At 41.7% G+C, this 19,657-nt stretch overlaps 1 protein-coding gene across 50 annotated transcripts in view; it reads left to right on the top strand.

The window, feature by feature from the left end:
• Positions 1 to 19,657, top strand: part of SORBS1 (sorbin and SH3 domain containing 1) — a 304,285-nt gene that overhangs the window by 224,347 nt on the left and 60,281 nt on the right. For 44 of the 50 annotated variants that reach the window (XM_053307082.1, XM_053307131.1, XM_053307123.1 and 41 more), the window contains 2 exons: positions 3,877 to 3,960; positions 19,143 to 19,208. The exons of 1 other annotated variant lie outside the window; for it this stretch is intronic. In XM_053307082.1, coding sequence (XP_053163057.1) covers positions 3,877 to 3,960; positions 19,143 to 19,208 — 150 coding nt within the window. The remainder of the gene's footprint in view (positions 1 to 3,876; positions 3,961 to 19,142; positions 19,209 to 19,657) is intronic. 5 more of the 50 variants (XM_053307125.1, XM_053307099.1, XM_053307088.1 and 2 more) reach the window with 2 other exon arrangements.

The following is a 19,657-nucleotide window of genomic DNA, read 5'->3' as shown; positions in this document are numbered from 1 at the left end:
TGAAGGTGTTGAGCATTCTTGATTAGAGATCCTTAGTATCTTCCCTAATTACCATTTCCTGGTTTACCTGGGAAGAGGGTTAGCCTTTGCCATGGGATGTGGTGATGGCCACCAGCTTGGATGGCTTTAAAAGGGGCTTAGACAGATTCATGGTGGACAGGTCTATCAGTGGCTACTAGTCTGGTGGCTGTGGGCCATCATCCTCAGAGGCACGATGCCTCTCAGTACTAGTTGCAGGGGAGGAACAGCAGGAGAGGGGGCATGCACATACCTCTTGCCTATGGGCTCCCACTGTGTGAAATAGGATGCTGGACTAGATGGGCCTGGTGCCTGATCCAGCAGGGCTGTTCTTATGTTCTTAGGCTATGACTGTTAAACTAGTTTTTGGTTGTGTGGAACCCCAGGATCGCTCCCAGCCCCACCACTCCTCCCCCAAGTAGCCTTGATTTTAAGCTCAGGCTTACAGTGAGATAGGAGGGGAAGTGCACGCCTCCTACACCACTCGCTGGTCATGTGGGTTGTCGGGCTACCAGCAGCCATCTTAGTCATAGAGCCAGGGGAAAGAGTGGCCCGGCAGCACAGAGCTTTCCCAATGCATCACGCTGCTCACACAGTGCATTGTGGGATCCCTGGCAGCCCATCTTCCTCTCTTCAATCGCCTCCCAGTTCACCACAAATCCACTTGTGTGAGCACATGGGTGGTTTGTGGTTTCTGCCTTCCCTCAAGCTCCCCCACCCCACCCCAGTTTGGTTGTGAGAACGACCTTACTGTATGATGGACTGCTTTCAAAGGTTGAGAGATCAGCCTGTGTTTTCTACCTTTCATTGACCCCAAAACTATGTTCAGCTGGTTTCTCAAGAGCATTTTTCTGATCTTGCTGTGTTGTAACAGCAAGTACATTGTAACAGCAATGTTGTAACAGCAGGTACATTCAGACATTGGCCCTCTTGATGTTGTAAATTTTGTCCAAGATACCTGTGAGGGATGTGCATGCACATGTGAATTGAGGCAATTCCATCAAATACCAGTCTGTTTTTACAAAACAAAAGTATTTGCATCCTAAATCTGGCCGTTTGGTTTTCGTCCAAAATCAAATGTCATGGCAACCACTTGGGGAACCTACATAGTGCTAGTGATTCTTACAGTTACTGTGGATTGCAACTCTGTCCAAGTGGAGTCAGACTATCTTCCAGATTTCAAATAAGGTGAATATCAGTATGGTAAATATTACCAATTTCCCTTGACACATTGGTAGTATTTGATAAAAAGTACAAATGCAGTTCAATCCACCAAGATTAAAGATGGCTTACATATGCTTGAATTAATGTATTCCTTGTACAGTGTTTCTACATTAGTAGCTTCGTTAACAGCTTGCTGCCTTAAGACAGAGTGCAGATACAAATGTGGTGTCCTTCTTGGTAATCTTTCTGTTCTTGTTCTGTCTGGTTTCTCCTTTCTGTTAGTTTTGTCTAAACATTTATCCATGTATAAATGTTGGTGTCTAACAAAGCAGAGTCTGTGTATCCATTTCCCCTAGGAACTTGTCAGCAACATGCTCTTTCTAACTGTGTCCTCTTTGGTTTAGAATTCCACCTTTTTCTCAGTTTGCTATTTATGAAACAGGGTTTCTCACATATCCATGTGCTGTTAAAGATGCTGTGTTCTGTAAGGAAATGTAAACATGGGAGGGGGTAAAAAGAGGGGGCAGAGTTACAATGAAAATTGTAAGCTGAGCCTTATATTTGGAGAATAGTATTTAGCAATTGGAGAACCAGGGGTCTTGATTGTTTCAGACAAATTGCTCTAGAGGTTTGAGCAGGACTACTAGACTTCGTTCACATATTATATTATAGCAGGAACTGTAGGTCTCTCTGTGTCCCCCTGCTGTTGTTGGTCATGCATCCTACTTTTCACTGCAGCCCAGGAGAAATGTTATTAGACTAACTCTCCTTCCACTGGTGTCACTGACCTGGTTCAAACAAGACTGTTACCCAGTTATTCTCCCATGCATCGTAGAAAGCAAACTCATCTCCACCCACCCAACACACCTGTGACACCACCAGACCACCACTTGTGAGGACATAGTGTTTCAGTAAAGCATATTGTATAAAATCCAAAAGGCAGAGGCCCAGAGTCAATTTCCAGATTTTATCTGGAAATTTTTATTTAGATAATCTTTATTGAGATTTAAATTTTATTTTATTTTATTTAGGTAATCTGTATGCCCTATTCACATGCTTTGTTCCTGGCAGATGCCCAGTGGTCTTAGAGCAGGACAGGCATGCCACCATGTATGGGGGTGCAATTGGGTATGAGAATCATTTGAACCCAGCTCTTTTCATTAGTAGAGAGGATGCATTGACTTAGTAGTTGTCATATATCGATCGTCCTGATTCTGAATTCAGTCAGTCCACATCTGCTTGCTTGTTATCTATTACGCTTTCACTTGTTCAATGCAGTTTGAGGATTGCATGCAGTCAGTCATGCACTTAAGAAAATAACTGACTGTCTGCTGTCCTAGAAAGGCTCCTCCTGGACATTTGATTAAAGTTAAAAGGAAAAGGAGGACGCACTAAGCCAGGAATAAAGTAGGCTGCCAATGCTGAAAGAGTAGGAGGACAACATGCTCATATTATGGATGGAACATCCTTGACTACCATTAGGGATGTACGCTGAACTGGCTCTGTGGACTGGCGTTCAAGCCGGTTCGGAGGTTGGGGGTTTCTTTAAGGGGCAGGGAAGCTGCCTACTTGCCAGCCCCCGCCCCACCACTTCCCCCTGTCAGTGCTCTCGTAAAATGCGGGCACACAGGAATGCAGCGTCCCTTCCTACATCAGTGTCACCATAGCACGCGCGTTGACCACTTCCATCGTGATGCTGATTGGGGCGCAGGGAGGGGCACTGCAGTCCCACGTGCCCAGTTTTCACGAGAGCACCGGTGGGAGGAAAGTGGTGGGGTGGGGGATGGTAGGTTGGCAGCGCCTCCCCTGCCCCTTAAAGAAACGCCCCCCCCATCCTCCTTGGAGTACCAGAACCTGTTCCGGGCACATCTCTAACTACCATCTCAACAGTGTCTTCAAGTGAACTTTTTCCCCATAGGAACAACTGCAGCTACATAGTAAAGAACAGGCTACATTGTCACATAGATGGGTGGGCTAGGGTTCGGAATCAGATTCTCAATCCTAATACTAATGTTTGGATGGTCTCCAATGCAGGAATGAACCTTAGGGCATTATTGTACTTTCTTCCAGTAAGGGTTGCAGATGGGTTCATTGTTTGGATGGCGTAACATTTGCCCCTCTCTTCTGTAGACAGACAGTAGATATGCAGTGTATTTCTGCAAGAATGCCCCTTGCCATAGAAAACTGGAAATCATATAATACACAACTACATGGCAACTTCAAAGGATAAGATGCCCTCTAATCTGACTGATGTTTTTATTCCAAGGTGATTTCTCTCACTTCTCTGTGGGGATGTTCACTCCGATAGATTACCACAGAAATATAATATGTGAAGAAGCCTTTACTTGCTCTAAGACAGGCCTGCTCAACTTAGCCCCCCCCCCCAGCTTTTTTTGGACTACATCTCCCATAATCCCCAGCCACAGTGGCCAGTAGCCATGGAGTTGTAAGCCAACATCTGCAGGAGGGCCAAAGTTGAACAGGCCTGTTCTAGGATTTAGCTTCCCCTCTGTAATATCAAAACACAGTTTCCTTAGTGACTATGTTGAGGAGGGGTGCAGTCCGCCAACTAAATGTTCAATAAACAACTGGAAAAAATGCAGAATGCTGCATCTTTAACAGTCCTTTCCTATGTATTCTCTGCATAATGTTGTCCTTCTCTTTCTTCCATTCCTGTATCACCAACTCCTTTAGACTCGGGATATAAGTCCAGAAGAGATAGATTTAAAGAATGAGCCTTGGTATAAATTCTTTTCGGAATTGGAATTTGGGAAACCGGTAAGTTTGAGGCATGGGTGGGGAGGGAAGGCATGAGCTGCAACTATCAATAAATAAGCTTGCCTCACATAATACACACCCTCTCCATCCCTACTCCATTCTGATAAATATAGTTGTGATGTAAGACAACCCTGTCAGTATCACCCTTTTTTTAATGAGCAGGAAAAGTTCCTATTTGAACATTGATTTGCGACCGTAGTTCTATGGCCACTTGTAGGTGTTGCTATCTAAAATGCACTGGAAACATGTTGACCATGTTGAGGGAGTAAAGGTGACTGCCTTGAGCCAGAGTTCAGTTGACTATGTCAATTCAAGATAAATATTATTTCCATGGTATTCTGTATTTTTCCAACGGCTTCTCCTCATTCTCTAAACAAGATTAAAAAAGGCTATTTCCTATCTTGCTGCATAACTTCAAATCAGGAGTGTCTCATCAACTCATCCTGCCAGCCTTTGTTCTCAAATCTTTGACTAGCTACTACCAATTGTCCATTCATGAATCCTGTACAATAATCATCATTTCCTCTGCCTTCCCTGTCCTCCCTCTCAACATGCTGTCACTTTTCTCTCAGGTACAATCCTCTGAGAAAGCTGCAATCATGGCAAGGTTCCAGAAATGTCATGTTGGACAGATACATGTATTAATCTTTTTCACATTATTTTAAGTGGATTTCAGACACAGGAGTGGCAAAGGATGCTTCCCATATCAAAAGCATGCAATGCAAGACACAGCCCTGTGTATCCTCTACAAATTGTGGAATCAAAAGGTTGATTCCAGTGTAATGTAAGGTTTTGGAATATATAGTGCCTATATATACTTGTAGGCACCTATACTTGTAGGCACTTTGTAAAAATGGTTCCGATGGTTTCATGCTCATATGATTATTTCTGAAAGCAAACAAAGACTACAAGAGCAATGATGGAGTGAATTATTTACATAATAATTTGCAATTGTAATCTCACATGCAGAATGCAACAGAATTGGAAAATGTCAAGTGGTTTGTAACTTTATCCATTTCTGTTTGAGTACATGCATCATTGGATGACATAAAAGACACTGCAAAACATTCTTCTAATTTTATAAGATTGTTAAAGATGTTGAACAAATCTTAGTTAGCTAAGATTTGTTTTTAGCTACTCAAACTGCGCGGGAGATAGCAATAGTAAACCTCTCCTGTATTCTACGAAAGACAACCACAGGACTCTGTGGTCACCAGAAGTCGACACTGACTTGACTGCACACTTTACCTTTACCTTTACATTAGTGTTACATATTATTTTCTGTAATTTCAGGATTCAGGTGGGTCAGATTATCACAACCAATTTGCCCGCTCCCCCAAAGGTAGCATATTATAATAGAGCCATACAATTTGTGACTACTATGAAAATGCAGTCTGCAGTGCCATAATGGTGTTTCAAACTAGTCAGACTCCCTGACATCCGAATGTTCTCTCTGATCTCTTGTTTCTCACACCCACAAGGTGCCACAAAGGTAATACAACATGTGATTATGGATGGCTATTCCCATTACAGAATAAGATTTGTGTTCAATAGTAACGGTGAAGGGAGAATTTCAGCAAATGCTCTTTTGCTCACTACTGCAGTACTAAAAGGAGATGTTTATCTGCTGAAATACTCATGTTTAGGACAATTTAATGCCATAAGAACCTCTGAGTTAGGAATCTGGCTACCCGACAGAGTGGGCAGGGAAGATTATCCTATTCCTGCCCATCATGGTATATTTAAAAAGGTTATGCTGAATTTATGTGGGATTCATTTTTCAGTATGAAAAATACTAATCTGGGTAGGGAGCATTAAGTTATCTCTAAAACAACAGCATTGTCTTTTGCTACAAAATTGCAATCCTACCTCCTCTCTTGGAAAAGTGCTTTCTGAGACAAAGCTAAATTTGGTTCCTAATTCGATATAGGCTTGTATGAACAGCCTGAAAAAGAAACTAAAATGTACATACCTTTGTGTCTTAAAAGTCGTTTTGGGCCATTCCAAATCATATCCCCCTGGCTGTAAGACTGCCCCTTTTGAGATGCCCCCACCCACCTGTAGCTTTACCCCAAAGCATTGCTTTTGCTCATGCTTTAGTCCCTAAGTCACACTTAGGAAAAAGAAACAGAGTGTTTGTATCCCCAAATAAGCTTTGGCTAGCCCAAATAATACATCCCCATTACTGGGAGGCTGTCCCCTCGAAGGCTCCCCTTGGAGACTCAATACCTAGGCCTATAGCCAGCTTAAAAGTTTGGCAGGGAGGGGGGTAAGTAGGAGGTGGTTTATCTGGTGCCCATCATTCCTACGTGCACATTGAGTTATTTAAAATAATTGCATGACATACTATTCAGTTATTTAAAAATTCTTTGTAAAAAATTAAAAATGTAGATGGGCAGAGAAAAATTAGGGGGGCAGGACCTATGGGTCTCTCTGTACTTCTGGGTTTTTTTGCATTGGTTACTCACAAATGTTATAACCCCATAACAATCACCCCCAATATAACTATGCATGAATAAGGAAATGGGGGAGTTGCAATCCCAAGGAAGCCAGTTCCCCCAAATTTGAGGATTTGCACCTCCAAATGTTGATTCCCTTGTTATAGCCAGATCACTACCACTCCTTTCTGCAAAAGAGGTGGATCTATTAGGATGTTCTGTCCTTGGATGCTGATGGATGGGTTTCTGAGAGCCCTTGGTGAGTCTCCAGTTCACATGACTGGTGCTCTTTTCAAAACTCTTATCACTGTGTAGTATGTGGAGATGCTTCAGGCAACTGACACAATCACTTCCGGTTCCCTCTTCCACTAAATGGAGCCCATTTGGCTCCTTGGTTCACCAAGAAATTGGGGATGATGAAGTAAGGAAATTACTAGAGTACACGTGGCAGAATACTTGCAGCAAATCCAATAAAACACAGGTGAGAATTCATTATAAAATGTGCTCTGTGGTGGTGATGACTTTAAATAAACCATACTCTCTACCACTACTGTGTTCTCACAGTGTTGTTCAGTGGAGTTTTTCTAAATGGTTCAAGGTCAACTCCAGCCTGACCTTCAGGGTGATGTATGGAAACCATCAGTTGTTGTCCATTCTAACCTAGGTGCCAACATTTGGTGATACAGTCCACAGATGTGTCCAGTCTTATCCTGTTTTTGTTGGATAATTTTAGTTATTGCATCTGGTACTTGTTAGGGTGCAGATGACCACTTGTTTGCTTGACTCTTGCCCTTTATGCCAAATAACATCTAACTGAAGGAATTTACTGGTTGGTTCCAGGAGGAACTGGAACCAACCTGTCTCCTTGCTAGAAGGAACAGTCCCAGACACCTTGAAAGAGGTGGTTGAGAGAATGCTCCATAAGAAACTCACCTCGAACCCCAAGCATTGTTAATAACTATCACCCAGTTGCAAATATCCTTTTCTTTAGCAAGGTGTTTGAGAAGGTTGCCCTGCAACTCCAGTCACTCTTGGGTGAAACTGATTATCTGGATCCATTTCAATCTGGCTTCAAGCCTGGTTTTGTCACAGAAATTGCCTTGAGTGTCTGTCAATGCTGGGAGATGGACAGGGGGAATGTGACCCTGCTAATTCTCCTGATGGTATTCAACAGCTTTGAATACCATCAACCATGGTATTCTTCTGGATAGTTTGGCTGTGCTGGGGGTTGGAGGATAGTATTTTAGTAATTCTGCTCCTACTTTGGTGACTGACTCCGCAAGGTTATGGTGGGGGACTTTTACTTTGCCCCATAGCACCTGTGTTATGCAATTCCCATAACACAGGTGTTAATGTCTACATGAAACCACTGAGTGAAGCCAGTCAGTCAAATTTTATTAGTCCATTAATCATATCCACTTGACTGAAGTCATTTGGAGCTGTGGTGTCAAGTGCAATCAGAATGCTGATGCTACCCAGCTTTATTCCTCCTTTTCTTCAAGTCATCTGAGGTGGTGGACAGTGATCCCTCTAATGTGTGTGCACATGCATCCGCTCACAGATTTTTTGATGTCCACTCAGTTAATTTTAGATCCCGCTCAGGTTGAATCAGGAAGGCCCCACTCTAAATATACTTGCACGCACACTTCCTTGATACTGCCACCCAGAACAAAATTCATTCTGCACACAGATGAAAAAAATTAGAGAGAACACTGGTGGTGGAGGTGCTGAATCAATGTTTTGGATCAGTAGTGGACTGGATGAGGGCCAAGTGAATTCAGATAAGATGGAAGTGCAATTGATAGTTGGTTCATCTGAATGAGGAAGTTGTGCTTAGCCCGTCCTCAATGGAGTTATACTTCCCCTAAAAGACCAGGTCTTCAGTCTAGGGATGCTAATAGGTCCAGTATTGTCACTGGAGGCTCCACCAGTATCCATAGCTCATTATACCTTTCAACAGCTGCAGTCCTTTCTGGACATAGACAGCCTGACCACAGTTAGAGAATGTGCAAAACGGCTCGAGGTCAAGCCGGTTCACACTTGAGCTGGCCCAGTTTAAGGGCTTGATGTTGAGCCAGACTGGACCCAATATGGCTCAAGGTCAAGCCAACCCCCCTGGAGCAGTTTGAGCCCAGTTTGGGCTGGATTAGGGATGCCAGGGACTTTTCCATGAAAAATATAGTACTCATCGCTGCTGGGCCCTGGGCAGGGGGTGCTGTCATGGGGTGGCCTCTGCCAATTCCCCTTCCCCCTGCCAGCTTCCCTCCCCCAGTTTTAAAGGGGCTGTTTCAACCATTCCAGACCATTTTGGCCTTTTCTCAGTGTGCAGTGGCCATTTTGGAGGCAGCCGCACATGCACACTGGCCATTTGTGTGATCATTTACATGGTTGCCCTGGCCATGCAAATGGCCATTGTGCATGCATGGCGGCTTCCAACATAGCCGCCACATGCTGAGCAAGGGCCGAAACAAGAGGCCGGCAGGGGGAAGAAGAACCAGCAAAGCTCTGCTCCTGCAGCCGCGACAGCACACCCACCCACCCCTGAGGGTCCAACAGTGGTGAGGACTATTTTTTCATGAAAAAATAGTCCTCAGCACCCCCAAACTGGACCAAACTGGTTCTAAATTGAACCAAGGCAGGCCCCAAATTGGGGTGCTAGGATCAAACCGGTTTGGATTCAAACCAAATTGGGCAGTCCAGTTTTGTGCCAGTTTCTAGCCCCAGTAACCCCTAGACTAGACTGCTGCAATGCATTGTACATGAGTGTAGCTTTGAAGACTTATTGGAAACTTCTATTAATAAAAATGCAGCTGCTGGATTACTAACCTGGACCAACTATATAGAGCAGGGATTCTCAATGTTGGGTCCCCAGATGTTATTGGACTTAAACTCCCATAATCCCCAGCCAAAGGCCACTGGGCCTGGGGATTATGGGAGTTGAAGTCCAATAACATCTGGGGACCCAACGTTGAGAATCCCTGATATAGAGTATCTCACCACTTTGTAAACAGCTTAACTTGTTGCCAATCTTTCTTATTCAGTGAGCTGGTAAGACCCTAAATGGCTTGGAACTTCATTATTTATTTATTTATTTTATTTCTTGTTGAAATTATATACTGCCTTTCATTAAAACAATCACAAGGTGGTTCACATAGAAAAAATTAAAACAAGACTATAAAAATTAAACAATTAAAATATTTTACTAAAATACAAAAACAGATCTAATTAAAAAAAATTTTTAAAATACATACATAAAAATACCATACAAAATGCAAAGAACAGCAATGGAGACAATCACATAAAAGCCTAAGTAAAAAGCCAAGTCTTCACATGTTTTCTAAAAGCTATGATGTAGACTGAGGAGCGAATAGCCACCAGGAGAGCATTCAAAAGTCTGGGGGCAGCAACAGAGAAGGCCCTGACCCACGTTCATGACAACCGAGTTTCCTTCATTGTTGGCACCCGGAGCAGAGCCCCCTTAGATGACTTCGTCAAGTGGGCAGCAACCCTTGGGAGCTGGCAGTACCTCAGGTTTCACAGGCCCAAACTGTTAAGGGTTTTAAAGGTCAAAAACAGCTCCTTGAATTGGACCCAGAAACAAACTGGTAGCCAGTGCAGCTCTTTCAAAAGGGGAGTTATATGCTCCCACAGGGCAGCTCCAGACAAAACCCTGGCTGCCGCATCTTGCACTAGCTGCAGTTTCTGGATATTCTTCAAGGGCAGCCCCACGTAGAGTGTGTTACAGTAATCCAGCCGTGACATGAATAAGGCATGGGTAACTGTGGCCAGATCTGCCTTCTCGAGAAAGGGACACAGCTGGCGCACTAGCCAAAGCCGTGCAAAGGCACCCCTGGCCACCGCCTCCACCTGAGCTTCCAAAAGCAGAGTCGGGTCCAGTAATACCCCCAAGCTGCATACTTGCTCCTTCAAGGGAAGTGCAACCCCATCCAGAACTAGTAAAATCTCCTCATCCCGATTGGCTCTCCTACTAACCAACATTACCTCCATCTTGTCCGGATTCGATCTCAGTTTATTAACCCACATCCAACCCATCACAGCCTCCAGCCCCCGATTCAGGACATCTACCGCCTCCCTAGGATCAGGTGACAAAGAGAGATAGAGCTGAGTGTCATCTTCATATTGCTGACAGCTTAGTCCAAATTCCCAGATGATCTCTCCCAGTGGTTTCATGTAGATGTTAAACAGTATGGGGGACAAAACCAAACCCTGCGGGACCCCACAGGCCAATGGCCACAGAGCCGAGCAGTAGTTCCCGAGCACCACCTTCTGGACCCTCCCGCCAAGGAAGGACCGGAGCGACTCCAACTCCGTACCTCCGATTCCCACACTCGAGAGGCAGCCCAGAAGGACACCATGGTCGATGGTATCGAATCCCTCCGAGAGGTCCAGCAGAAGCAACAGGGACGTACTCCCCCTGTCTAGCTCCCGGCGAAGGTCATCCACTAGAGTGACCAAGACAGTTTCAGTTCCATATCCGGGGCGGAAGCCAGATTGAAAAGGGTCCAGATAATCCGTATCATCCAAGACCCTCTGCAGCTGGGATGCCACCATACGCTCTGTTATCTGAAGGTAAGCCTTCCAGAACATTACAATCTTCATAAGAGTAGTACCAATTCCATCTGATGTTGGACAGGTGGTAGTGATAGCTGGAGAAGGGGCTTTTTTTTCCTGTGAAATGTCCTCCCCAGACAAGTTCTCTTGACATTCAGTCTGTGTTCTTTTTGTGTGGGTAAATATTTTCTTAAAATTTCCTCAGCATTTGGGCATGTTGAAGTAGCTGGTTTTAATTGTCATTTTATAGTTTGGCTGGTTTATTGGATAGTGATACAGTACTGGCACTTCTGTGTTTTATATTGTTTTATTGACTGCAGTGACTGTATGCCACCCTGGAAGCTTATGCTGAAGGGTGATTCATACATTCCCTAAATAAATAAATATGCTTTGATTGATTGATTAAGTGCTATCAACTCGGTGTTGAGTGACGGCATAGACAGATTAGCGACCACATAGATAGATTCTCTCCAGGATGATCTGTCTTCAACTTGGCCTTTAAGTTCTCTCAGAGATACATTTATTGCTGCCGTTATTGAGTCCATCCACCTTGCTGCTGGTCATCCTTTTCTTCTCTTTCCTTCAACTTTTCCAAGCATTATGGACTTCTCAAGGGAGCTGGGTTTTCGCATAATGTGTCTGAAGTATGGTAGTTTGAGCCTGGTTATTTGTGCCTCAAGTGAAAATTCTGGATTGATTTGTTCTATGATCCATTTGTTTGTTTTCCTTGGTGTCCTCAAAAGGAGGAGGTCCATGGTATCCTCAAAAGTCTTCTCCAGCACCAAAGTTCAAAAGTATTAATACTTTTTCTATCTTGCTTCTTCAGAGTCCAACTTTTGCATCCATAGAGTGTCACAGGAAGAATCATTGTCCAAACAATTCTAATCTTGGTAGGTGTAGACACGCCAAAGCATCTAAATATGCTTTCCAAGGCCTTCATTGCAACCCTACCAAGTGCTAGTCTACAGCATATATCTTGACTGCTGGATTCTTTACTGTTGATGGTCAATCCTAAAAGGCAGAAGATATTCACCACTTCAATGTCTTCAATATCAATTCTGAAGCTAACCCAAATCATACACCCTCTGCTGCTGGGACTGTGGCTAGCAATCCTGATTCAATTTAATAGAGGAACCCCTTTTGAAATTTATTAGTCCTTCAGAGTAACTCCTCAGTAGTACTATTGAGTACTTTAGTCAGGATGTCAGCCAGTGTCCTCCATGAGATGCCCTAGCATATTATCCAACCCAACATTTCATTTTTGGACAAGTCACTCTCAGGTGTGCTACCCCATGCCAGTCATTGTCAATACTCATTTGAATACGCTGGAGGATTTACACCCCTATAAGCTGAAGGATTTACACCCCTATATAAGCTTTGGACCTCCCCAAACAAATCTATCCTTACCACCTAGGAAACTGTGGAATGACCCAGCGTAGTGTTCAGCACAATGCTTAGGTTTCCACAGGGCATTCTTGAGCATGTTGTGCCCACATCAGTTATATTGTTTTCTTCCCATGAATAATGAACCAGATTATTTGCACCCCTTAATTAGCTTTATGCCATGCTACATCATACATTTCCACCAACAGAGGATTGATCTGATCAAGATATTCTTATACGATCTGAAGAGAAACCAGAGTATGATCTGATCAAGATATCCCAAGTTGGGCAGCCATTCCTGTTAATTATAGTAAATAATGGTTTCATGTGAAGGGATTTTCATGTGAAAACAACACCAATAGATGGTTTTTGCAAGTTGTCTGCATTGAGCAGACTTTCCAAAACCAGTCAGAGTTGAAGGGGTTTGTCCAGCATCATTTTAAAAATTCCATATCTCATGAAAATGGCACATAGAAGAATGACTATGGTGTTGAATCCCTTGTTTCTGAGCTCACGGAAGCCAATGGACTATCATGATTATTGTCATGACTGTCAAATTTATTTATTTATTTTTATATATTTAACATATTTCTATACTGCCCCAAACTCGCATCTCTGGGTGGTTTGCAATTAAAATCAAATATATTGTAAATAATTAATAATGGGTTATTAGAGATTAATAATGGGTTTTATGTTTTATTTTCATATCACTGTAGAATGCAGATGCAGATACATAAATATATACTGAATGGAGCAGTTTAGTTAATAAACCTTGAGCCTGGCAGGGTACCTGACAGGTTCATTCAGAATGGCACTGAAAACCCTGACTTTAAAAACAGAGGTTCTCTTAAAGAAGCAACAATGTCTGGAACATCAATAATAACAGTACAAAAGCTTCACAAAATACTCTCGGTGAATACAATGTATACCATCACACCAGGCCATTGAAGAGTGCTGCACTGTGACAGGATCATCCTTCATAATTTCATTACTCTGGTCTCTGTAAAACTTCTGATTTTTCTTGTCATGCTTGTGAACTCTCTTCATGAGGGAGATGATTTCTTACAGTATACCACGTGGCTAAAATGATGATAGAATAAAGTACCATGTATGGTCCTACAAAAGTGGCTGCTGCAAAGTGCACTGAACTAGCTCAGAAGTAGATTGTTAAAGATGAGTCAAATGTAAGATAATTACTACTATGTTTTCAAGGAGCTTGTAAGTCATTTTTAAAAATGATATGATTCATATTGCAAACAAGATATAAATCACCTCTTGTTACTCAGATTCCTCAAAAACATGGAATTCAACACCGTAGTTACTTTTCTGTGTGCCACTTTTCTTGAAATATGAGCTTCCAAAAATGGCACTGCTGTATGACACCTTTCAACTGCAATTAGAGGAATATTATTATTTCTTGTTTACATAATCAGACAGGTATTATTGGCTGGTTTGTTTTATCCAGACATCGAGTCCTTCCCAAGGACCTGGGATGGCTGAATTTGATTATCAGTGTTGTTGCTGTTATTATTATAGATATTGTCTCAGAATATAGGCTGTTCCCAGTAAATTTGCTTTTTGTAATTGGCTGGTGGTGATTTCTGTGGCCCCTAGGGTGTTGAGGTGCTCTTCAAGGTCTTTTGGAACTGCACCCAGGGCGCCAATTACCACTGGGATGATTTTGGTCTTTTTCTGCCACAGCCTTTCAATTTCAAGTTGTAGATCTTTGTATTTTGTGATTTTTTTTCTATTTCTTTTTCTTCTATTCTGCTATCCCCTGCTATTGCTATGTCGATTATTTTGACTTGTTTTTCTTTCTTCTCAACTACAGTTATATCTGGTGTATTGTGTGGCAGATGTTTGTCTGTTTGTAGTCGGAAGTCCTATAATATTTTTACATCTTCATTTTCTTCAACTTTTTCAGTTTGATGGTCCCACCAATGTTTGGCTGCAGGTAGCTTGTATTTTTTGCAGATGTTCCAGTGTATCATCCCTGCTACCTTGTCATGCCTTTGTTTGTAGTCAGTCTGTGCGATCTTTTTACAACAGCTGATTAGGTGGTCCACTGTTTAATCTGCTTCTTTACAAAGGCAGCACTTGCTCTTTGTTGTTGACTTTTCGACTTTTGCTCTTATTGCATTTGTTCTTAGTGCCTGTTCTTGTGCAGCCAGTATTAAACCCTCTGTTTCTTTCTTCAAGTTGCCATTCTTAAGCCATTGCCAAGTCTTAATGATGTCTGATTTTCCAGTGATACTGTGCAAATATTGACCATGCAGTGGCTTAGTTTTCCATTTTTCTGCTCGGTTCTTGACTTGTTCTTTCTTGTAGGTCTTCTTTGTTCCATTGGTGTTGAATAGTTTCGCGTTATTGACCATTTGAAGTGAAACTTCTTCACTGTCCTTGATATATCCTTCAAGGCCTCTTTTCTCCTCCTCTAGTGTTTGATGGACTTGCAGCAATCCTCTTCCACCTGAGCTGCGAGGGAGGTATAGCCTATCGACTGGGGGTGCAGAGCATGATTGATGGTCATGATTTTCCTGGTCTTACGATCTAGCGTCTCTAGCTCTGCCTGGGTCCAGTCTATTATTCCTGCAGTGTATCTCATAACAGGTATAGCCCAAGTGTTTATGGCTTGTATGGTGTTCCCGCCATTGAGTTTGGACTTGAGGATTTTTCTAACTCTCCTGATGTATTCACTTCCAATTTTTCTTTTAACTTCAGTGTGTGCAATGTTATCAGCCTGGAGACTGCCCAAGTATATGTAATGTTCTTTCTCTTCCAGGTTCTTGATGTTGTTTCCATTGGGCAGTTCTATTCCTTTTTTTGTTATTTTTCCTCTGTTCATTATTAATGCAGCCCACTTGTCTAGTCCAAACTCCATTGCTATATCGCTACTGAATATATGGACATTGTTTAGCAGTGATTCGATTTCTGACTGGGACTTTCCATACAACTTCAGATCATCCATGTACAGCAGATGGTTTAGATGTTTGGTATCCGAGGCCTGTTTTGTTTAGTATTTGTGAAAGTGGGGTCATGGCGATTACAAACAACAGAGGAGATAGTGAGTCCCCTTGGAAAATGCCTCTTCTAATGCTAACCTGTCCAAGTGTCTCGCCATTGATTGTTAACCATGTACTCCACATGCTCATTGCTTTTTAAATAAATATCTGCATGTTTTTGCTGACACCAGTTGTTTCTAAACATTTTAGTATCCATGTGTGAGGCAGTGAGTCGAAGGCCTTCTTGTAGTCAATCCATGCAACACTTAGATTGATTTTTCTTCTCTTGCAATTTTCTAAAATCATTTTGTCAATCAGCAGCTGGTCTTTTGTGCCTCTGGTGTTCAGACAATTTCCTTCCTGTTCAACTGGAAGCTGTTTGTTAGTTAATAAGTGTTGCATCACTTCATCTGCTATTATTCCAGTTAATAATTTGAACATGGTTGGCAGGCAGGTTATCGGTCTATAATTACTTGGAACTGTACCTTTTGCTGGGTCTTTCATTATGAGATGAGTTTTTTATTATTATTATTATTTATTTATTTATTTATTTACACAGTCAGACAGGTATTATTGACTGGTTTGTTTTATCCGGACATCGAGTCCTTCCCAAGGACCTAGGATAGCTGAATTTTATTGTCAATGTTGTTGCTGTTGTTATAGATATCGTCGCAGAATATAGGCTGTTCCCAGTAAAGCTGCTTTTTGTAATTGACTGATGGTGATTTCTGTGGCCCCTAGGGTGTTGAGGTGCTCTTCAAGGTCTTTTGGAACTGCACCCAGGGCGCCAGTTACCACTGGGATGATTTTGGTCTTTTCTGCCACAGCCTTTCAATTTCAAGTTGTAGATCTTTGAATTTTGTGATTTTTTTTCTATTTCTTTTTCTTCTACTCTGCTATCCCCTGCTATTGCTATGTCGATTATTTTGACTTGTTTTTCTTTCTTCTCAACTACAGTGATATCTGGTGTATTGTGTGGCAGATGTTTGTCTGTTTGTAGTCGGAAGTCCCATAATATTTTTACATCTTCATTTTCTTCAACTTTTTCAATTTTATGGTCCCACCAATTCTTGGCTACAGGTAGCTTGTATTTTTTGCAGATGTTCCAGTGTATCATCCCTGCTACCTTGCCATGCCTTTGTTTGTAGTCAGTCTGTGTGATCTTTTTACAACAGCTGATTAGGTGGTCCAGGGTTTCATCTGCTTCTTTACAAAGGCAGCACTTGCTGTTTGTTGTGGATTTTTCTACTTTTGCTCTTATTGCATTTGTTCTTAGTGCCTGTTCTTGTGCAGCCAGTATTAAACCCTCTGTTTCTTTCTTCAGGTTGCCATTCTTAAGCCATTGCCAGGTCTTGGTGATGTCTGATTTTCCACTTATATTGTGCAAATATTGACCATGCAGGGGCTTATTTTTCCATTTTTCTGCTCGGTTCTTGACTTGTTCTTTCTTGCAGGCCTGCTTTGTTTCATTGGTTATTATTATTATTTCATTCATTATTCATTCATTCATTTTTATTCATTTCAATTATTATTATTATTATTATTATTATTATTATTATTATTATTATTACATTTATATCCTGCTCTTCCTCCAAGGAGCCCAGAGCAGTGTACTACATACTTAAGTTTCTCTTTCACAACAACCCTGTGAAGTAGGATAGGCTGAGAGAGAAGTGACTGGCCGAGTCACCCAGCCAGTATCATGGCTGAATGGGGATTTGAAGGAAGCCTACTCAGTGAGGACAATTTGCTTACCAATTACAATGTATCAATGGGCATTTTCACACAAAACCATTGTATCTGTTATTTGGATGACTGACATGCCTTACACAAAGTGTACATTGGGCCAGGCAGAATGCTAGCACTTCTTACATGGGATTGACTTCTGGTATTGGGACTGTATCATTTACCAAGGCTTATTTCTGGGTGTACAACCAATAGTTCCTTATTCCTAAGTATGGCCTAAGGGCATCACCTGTTAAAGCATGCTACACAAAAACAGTGTTTTGGGCTGGAGACATTGCATCTCAGAATATCTCAATGGGAAGGATCTTGGTTATGGAACTGTATGATTTGGACCCAAAGTTATTTTGAGATGCACAGGTACTCAGTTCCTTATTCAGATTGTTTATGCAATCTGGAACTAGGAATCAATTTCAGCCTCAACATGAGAGGCGTAGCTATTGCACTTCAGATCACTTCCTGTAAGGGACCCAACCCCAGTGAAATCCCTCTCCCCTCTCTTGGCAAGTACTTACTTTTGGAAAGGAGGGGGATGGATCTGTGTCCTGCCAACTGCATGGAAAATGGCCTACTTTATAGAGCACATTCACCTCTAAGTTCACATGCCCCTTTGAAAGATTACCAAAATGGAAGGCCATTTTTTGCAGAAGGCAAGTCTTAGCAAAACAAGCTTCTTGTTTCAATTCCATTTTAGTGTGGAAACAGCCACTTACTATATAACACATTCAAAAGGTGGCTGGAAAATCCTGGTCAGAGTTTTGTCATGCAGGCGTTAGGATGCTGCTGTCCCTACATAATTTTATTATGTTTCATGTTCATTTTAAAAACCTGTTTAGATTCTGACTGAAGATGTTCCCCAAAATTTACATACTTAGCACAAAAGAGAGATTTCCACAATTTGCATCAGTTGTACACCATTCTATGTGTATGACAGTGTAGCAACGCAATAAGTTGTGGGTTACATGCAGGTACTTACAGTGAGGGAAGGGACTCGGGGTTGGGGGTATTCCCCTTATGGCATCTTTCTCTAGATTATTCTCTGAAGAGAGCCTAATATGAATGTAAGAACGTAAACAGGATACACATTATATTAGCTGCATCATCATCTTTTCTGTAAGACTTACTAGAAGAGTGGGGACTTTTTTCAGAAAAGATTTGCAATACTAGACTCTGACATACTGGAAAAGAAATCCTTGTGACAAGCATAACTGTGAGGCAAGGCAGCCTTGAAATGGTTGGTGCTGCCCACCATCTGTTCCATTCTGCTACTCCACTGCCACTACTAGTTCTGATTCCCAACACAACTTGTTACTGCTCCTGGAAATCTGTGGAGCACCTTCTAAATCCAGATCTGCTTGAGTCTGGGGTCTGATATGATCCAATCTTTCCTTTTTTCTAAATTTAGTTTCTAAAAATTATTAATTATTTAACTGAGTAATTTCTCATTAGGTTCATTCTCTCCCTTACAAAAAATCAATAACTAGCTCAAAAAATGAAATGAATAACTCTGCATTTTCATTGCCCTATACCGCCAACTCTGGAAACACAGCCATTTGTTAACATGGTATGTATCTGAGGTCTGAAAAGGATTTACATTTTTAAAAATTACAATTTGCTTTTGTTTCAAAAGCCTTGCTTTTATTTATACCCTTTTATTTTGGGGACAGAGAATGAGGGGGTTGTTCAGTGTTTTTGTTTTGTTACTGAAAGTGGTTTCTTTAACAAATGTTTTGAATGCTTTTACTATCATCGTTGTGTTCCTTGGGAGCAGCAGAATCCTGAAAACAAAAGAAAGTGGTTCCAGCAAAATTCAAGCAAGCCCTGCCACTCAGTGCATGCTCCCTCTGTCCCCTCCCCATAATCTTCTATGCTTGTGCTAGAGCAGGTTTACCCCCCTCTTTCTTTCCTTCCCCACTTCAATTTTTCCCCCAGTGTTGATGAGATTCCCCCCAATGTATTCCCTCTGTTCTAATCCAGTTTCCATATTCTCTGTGATGTCTTTCCTTATCTTCATTTCCTCATTTCCTCCTCTGCTTTCCATCAGCCTCCAAAAAAGATATGGGATTATACTCCTGGAGATTGCTCTATCCTTACTAGAGAGGATAGAAAGGTAATTCAAACATACATTGTGCTATGGTATGGTTTTTGTGTGTATGTGTAGCTTTCAGTCTCTAGCAATGTTTGGGTTTTATGTGTGTGCGAGTGGTGGTTTCAATTTAATTCAGCTTGAACTCATTATACTGTGTTGTGGTCTGCAAAGAGTCTTAAAGAATTCACTGTAAAATGTAATCTGCATTAGATCACAGCAGCTGCTTTGCTCTTGTGATCTGTAATGATAATTATACTGACAAGTATTTCGCATTAATGACACTTTATGATGCATTTTTGCAGTGATTTTTAAATATTTATGAAGTAACACTAGATCTTGATAAATTCAGCAATGAATCTAAACCAATTGTATATTTGAGTATTGAAAGGTACTGCGTTTTTGTCTTGTCTTTACCCTCTTTGTTGTTTTACAAAAAATGCTCTGTTTTGTCTAACCTTAAGAATTATTTT

Source organism: Hemicordylus capensis, chromosome 3, assembly GCF_027244095.1.
Source record: "Hemicordylus capensis ecotype Gifberg chromosome 3, rHemCap1.1.pri, whole genome shotgun sequence".
NCBI classification, from domain to species: Eukaryota; Metazoa; Chordata; class Lepidosauria; order Squamata; family Cordylidae; genus Hemicordylus; species Hemicordylus capensis.
The sequence above is the reverse complement of the archived record's forward strand: the minus strand, read 5'-3'. Positions and strand labels throughout refer to the sequence as shown.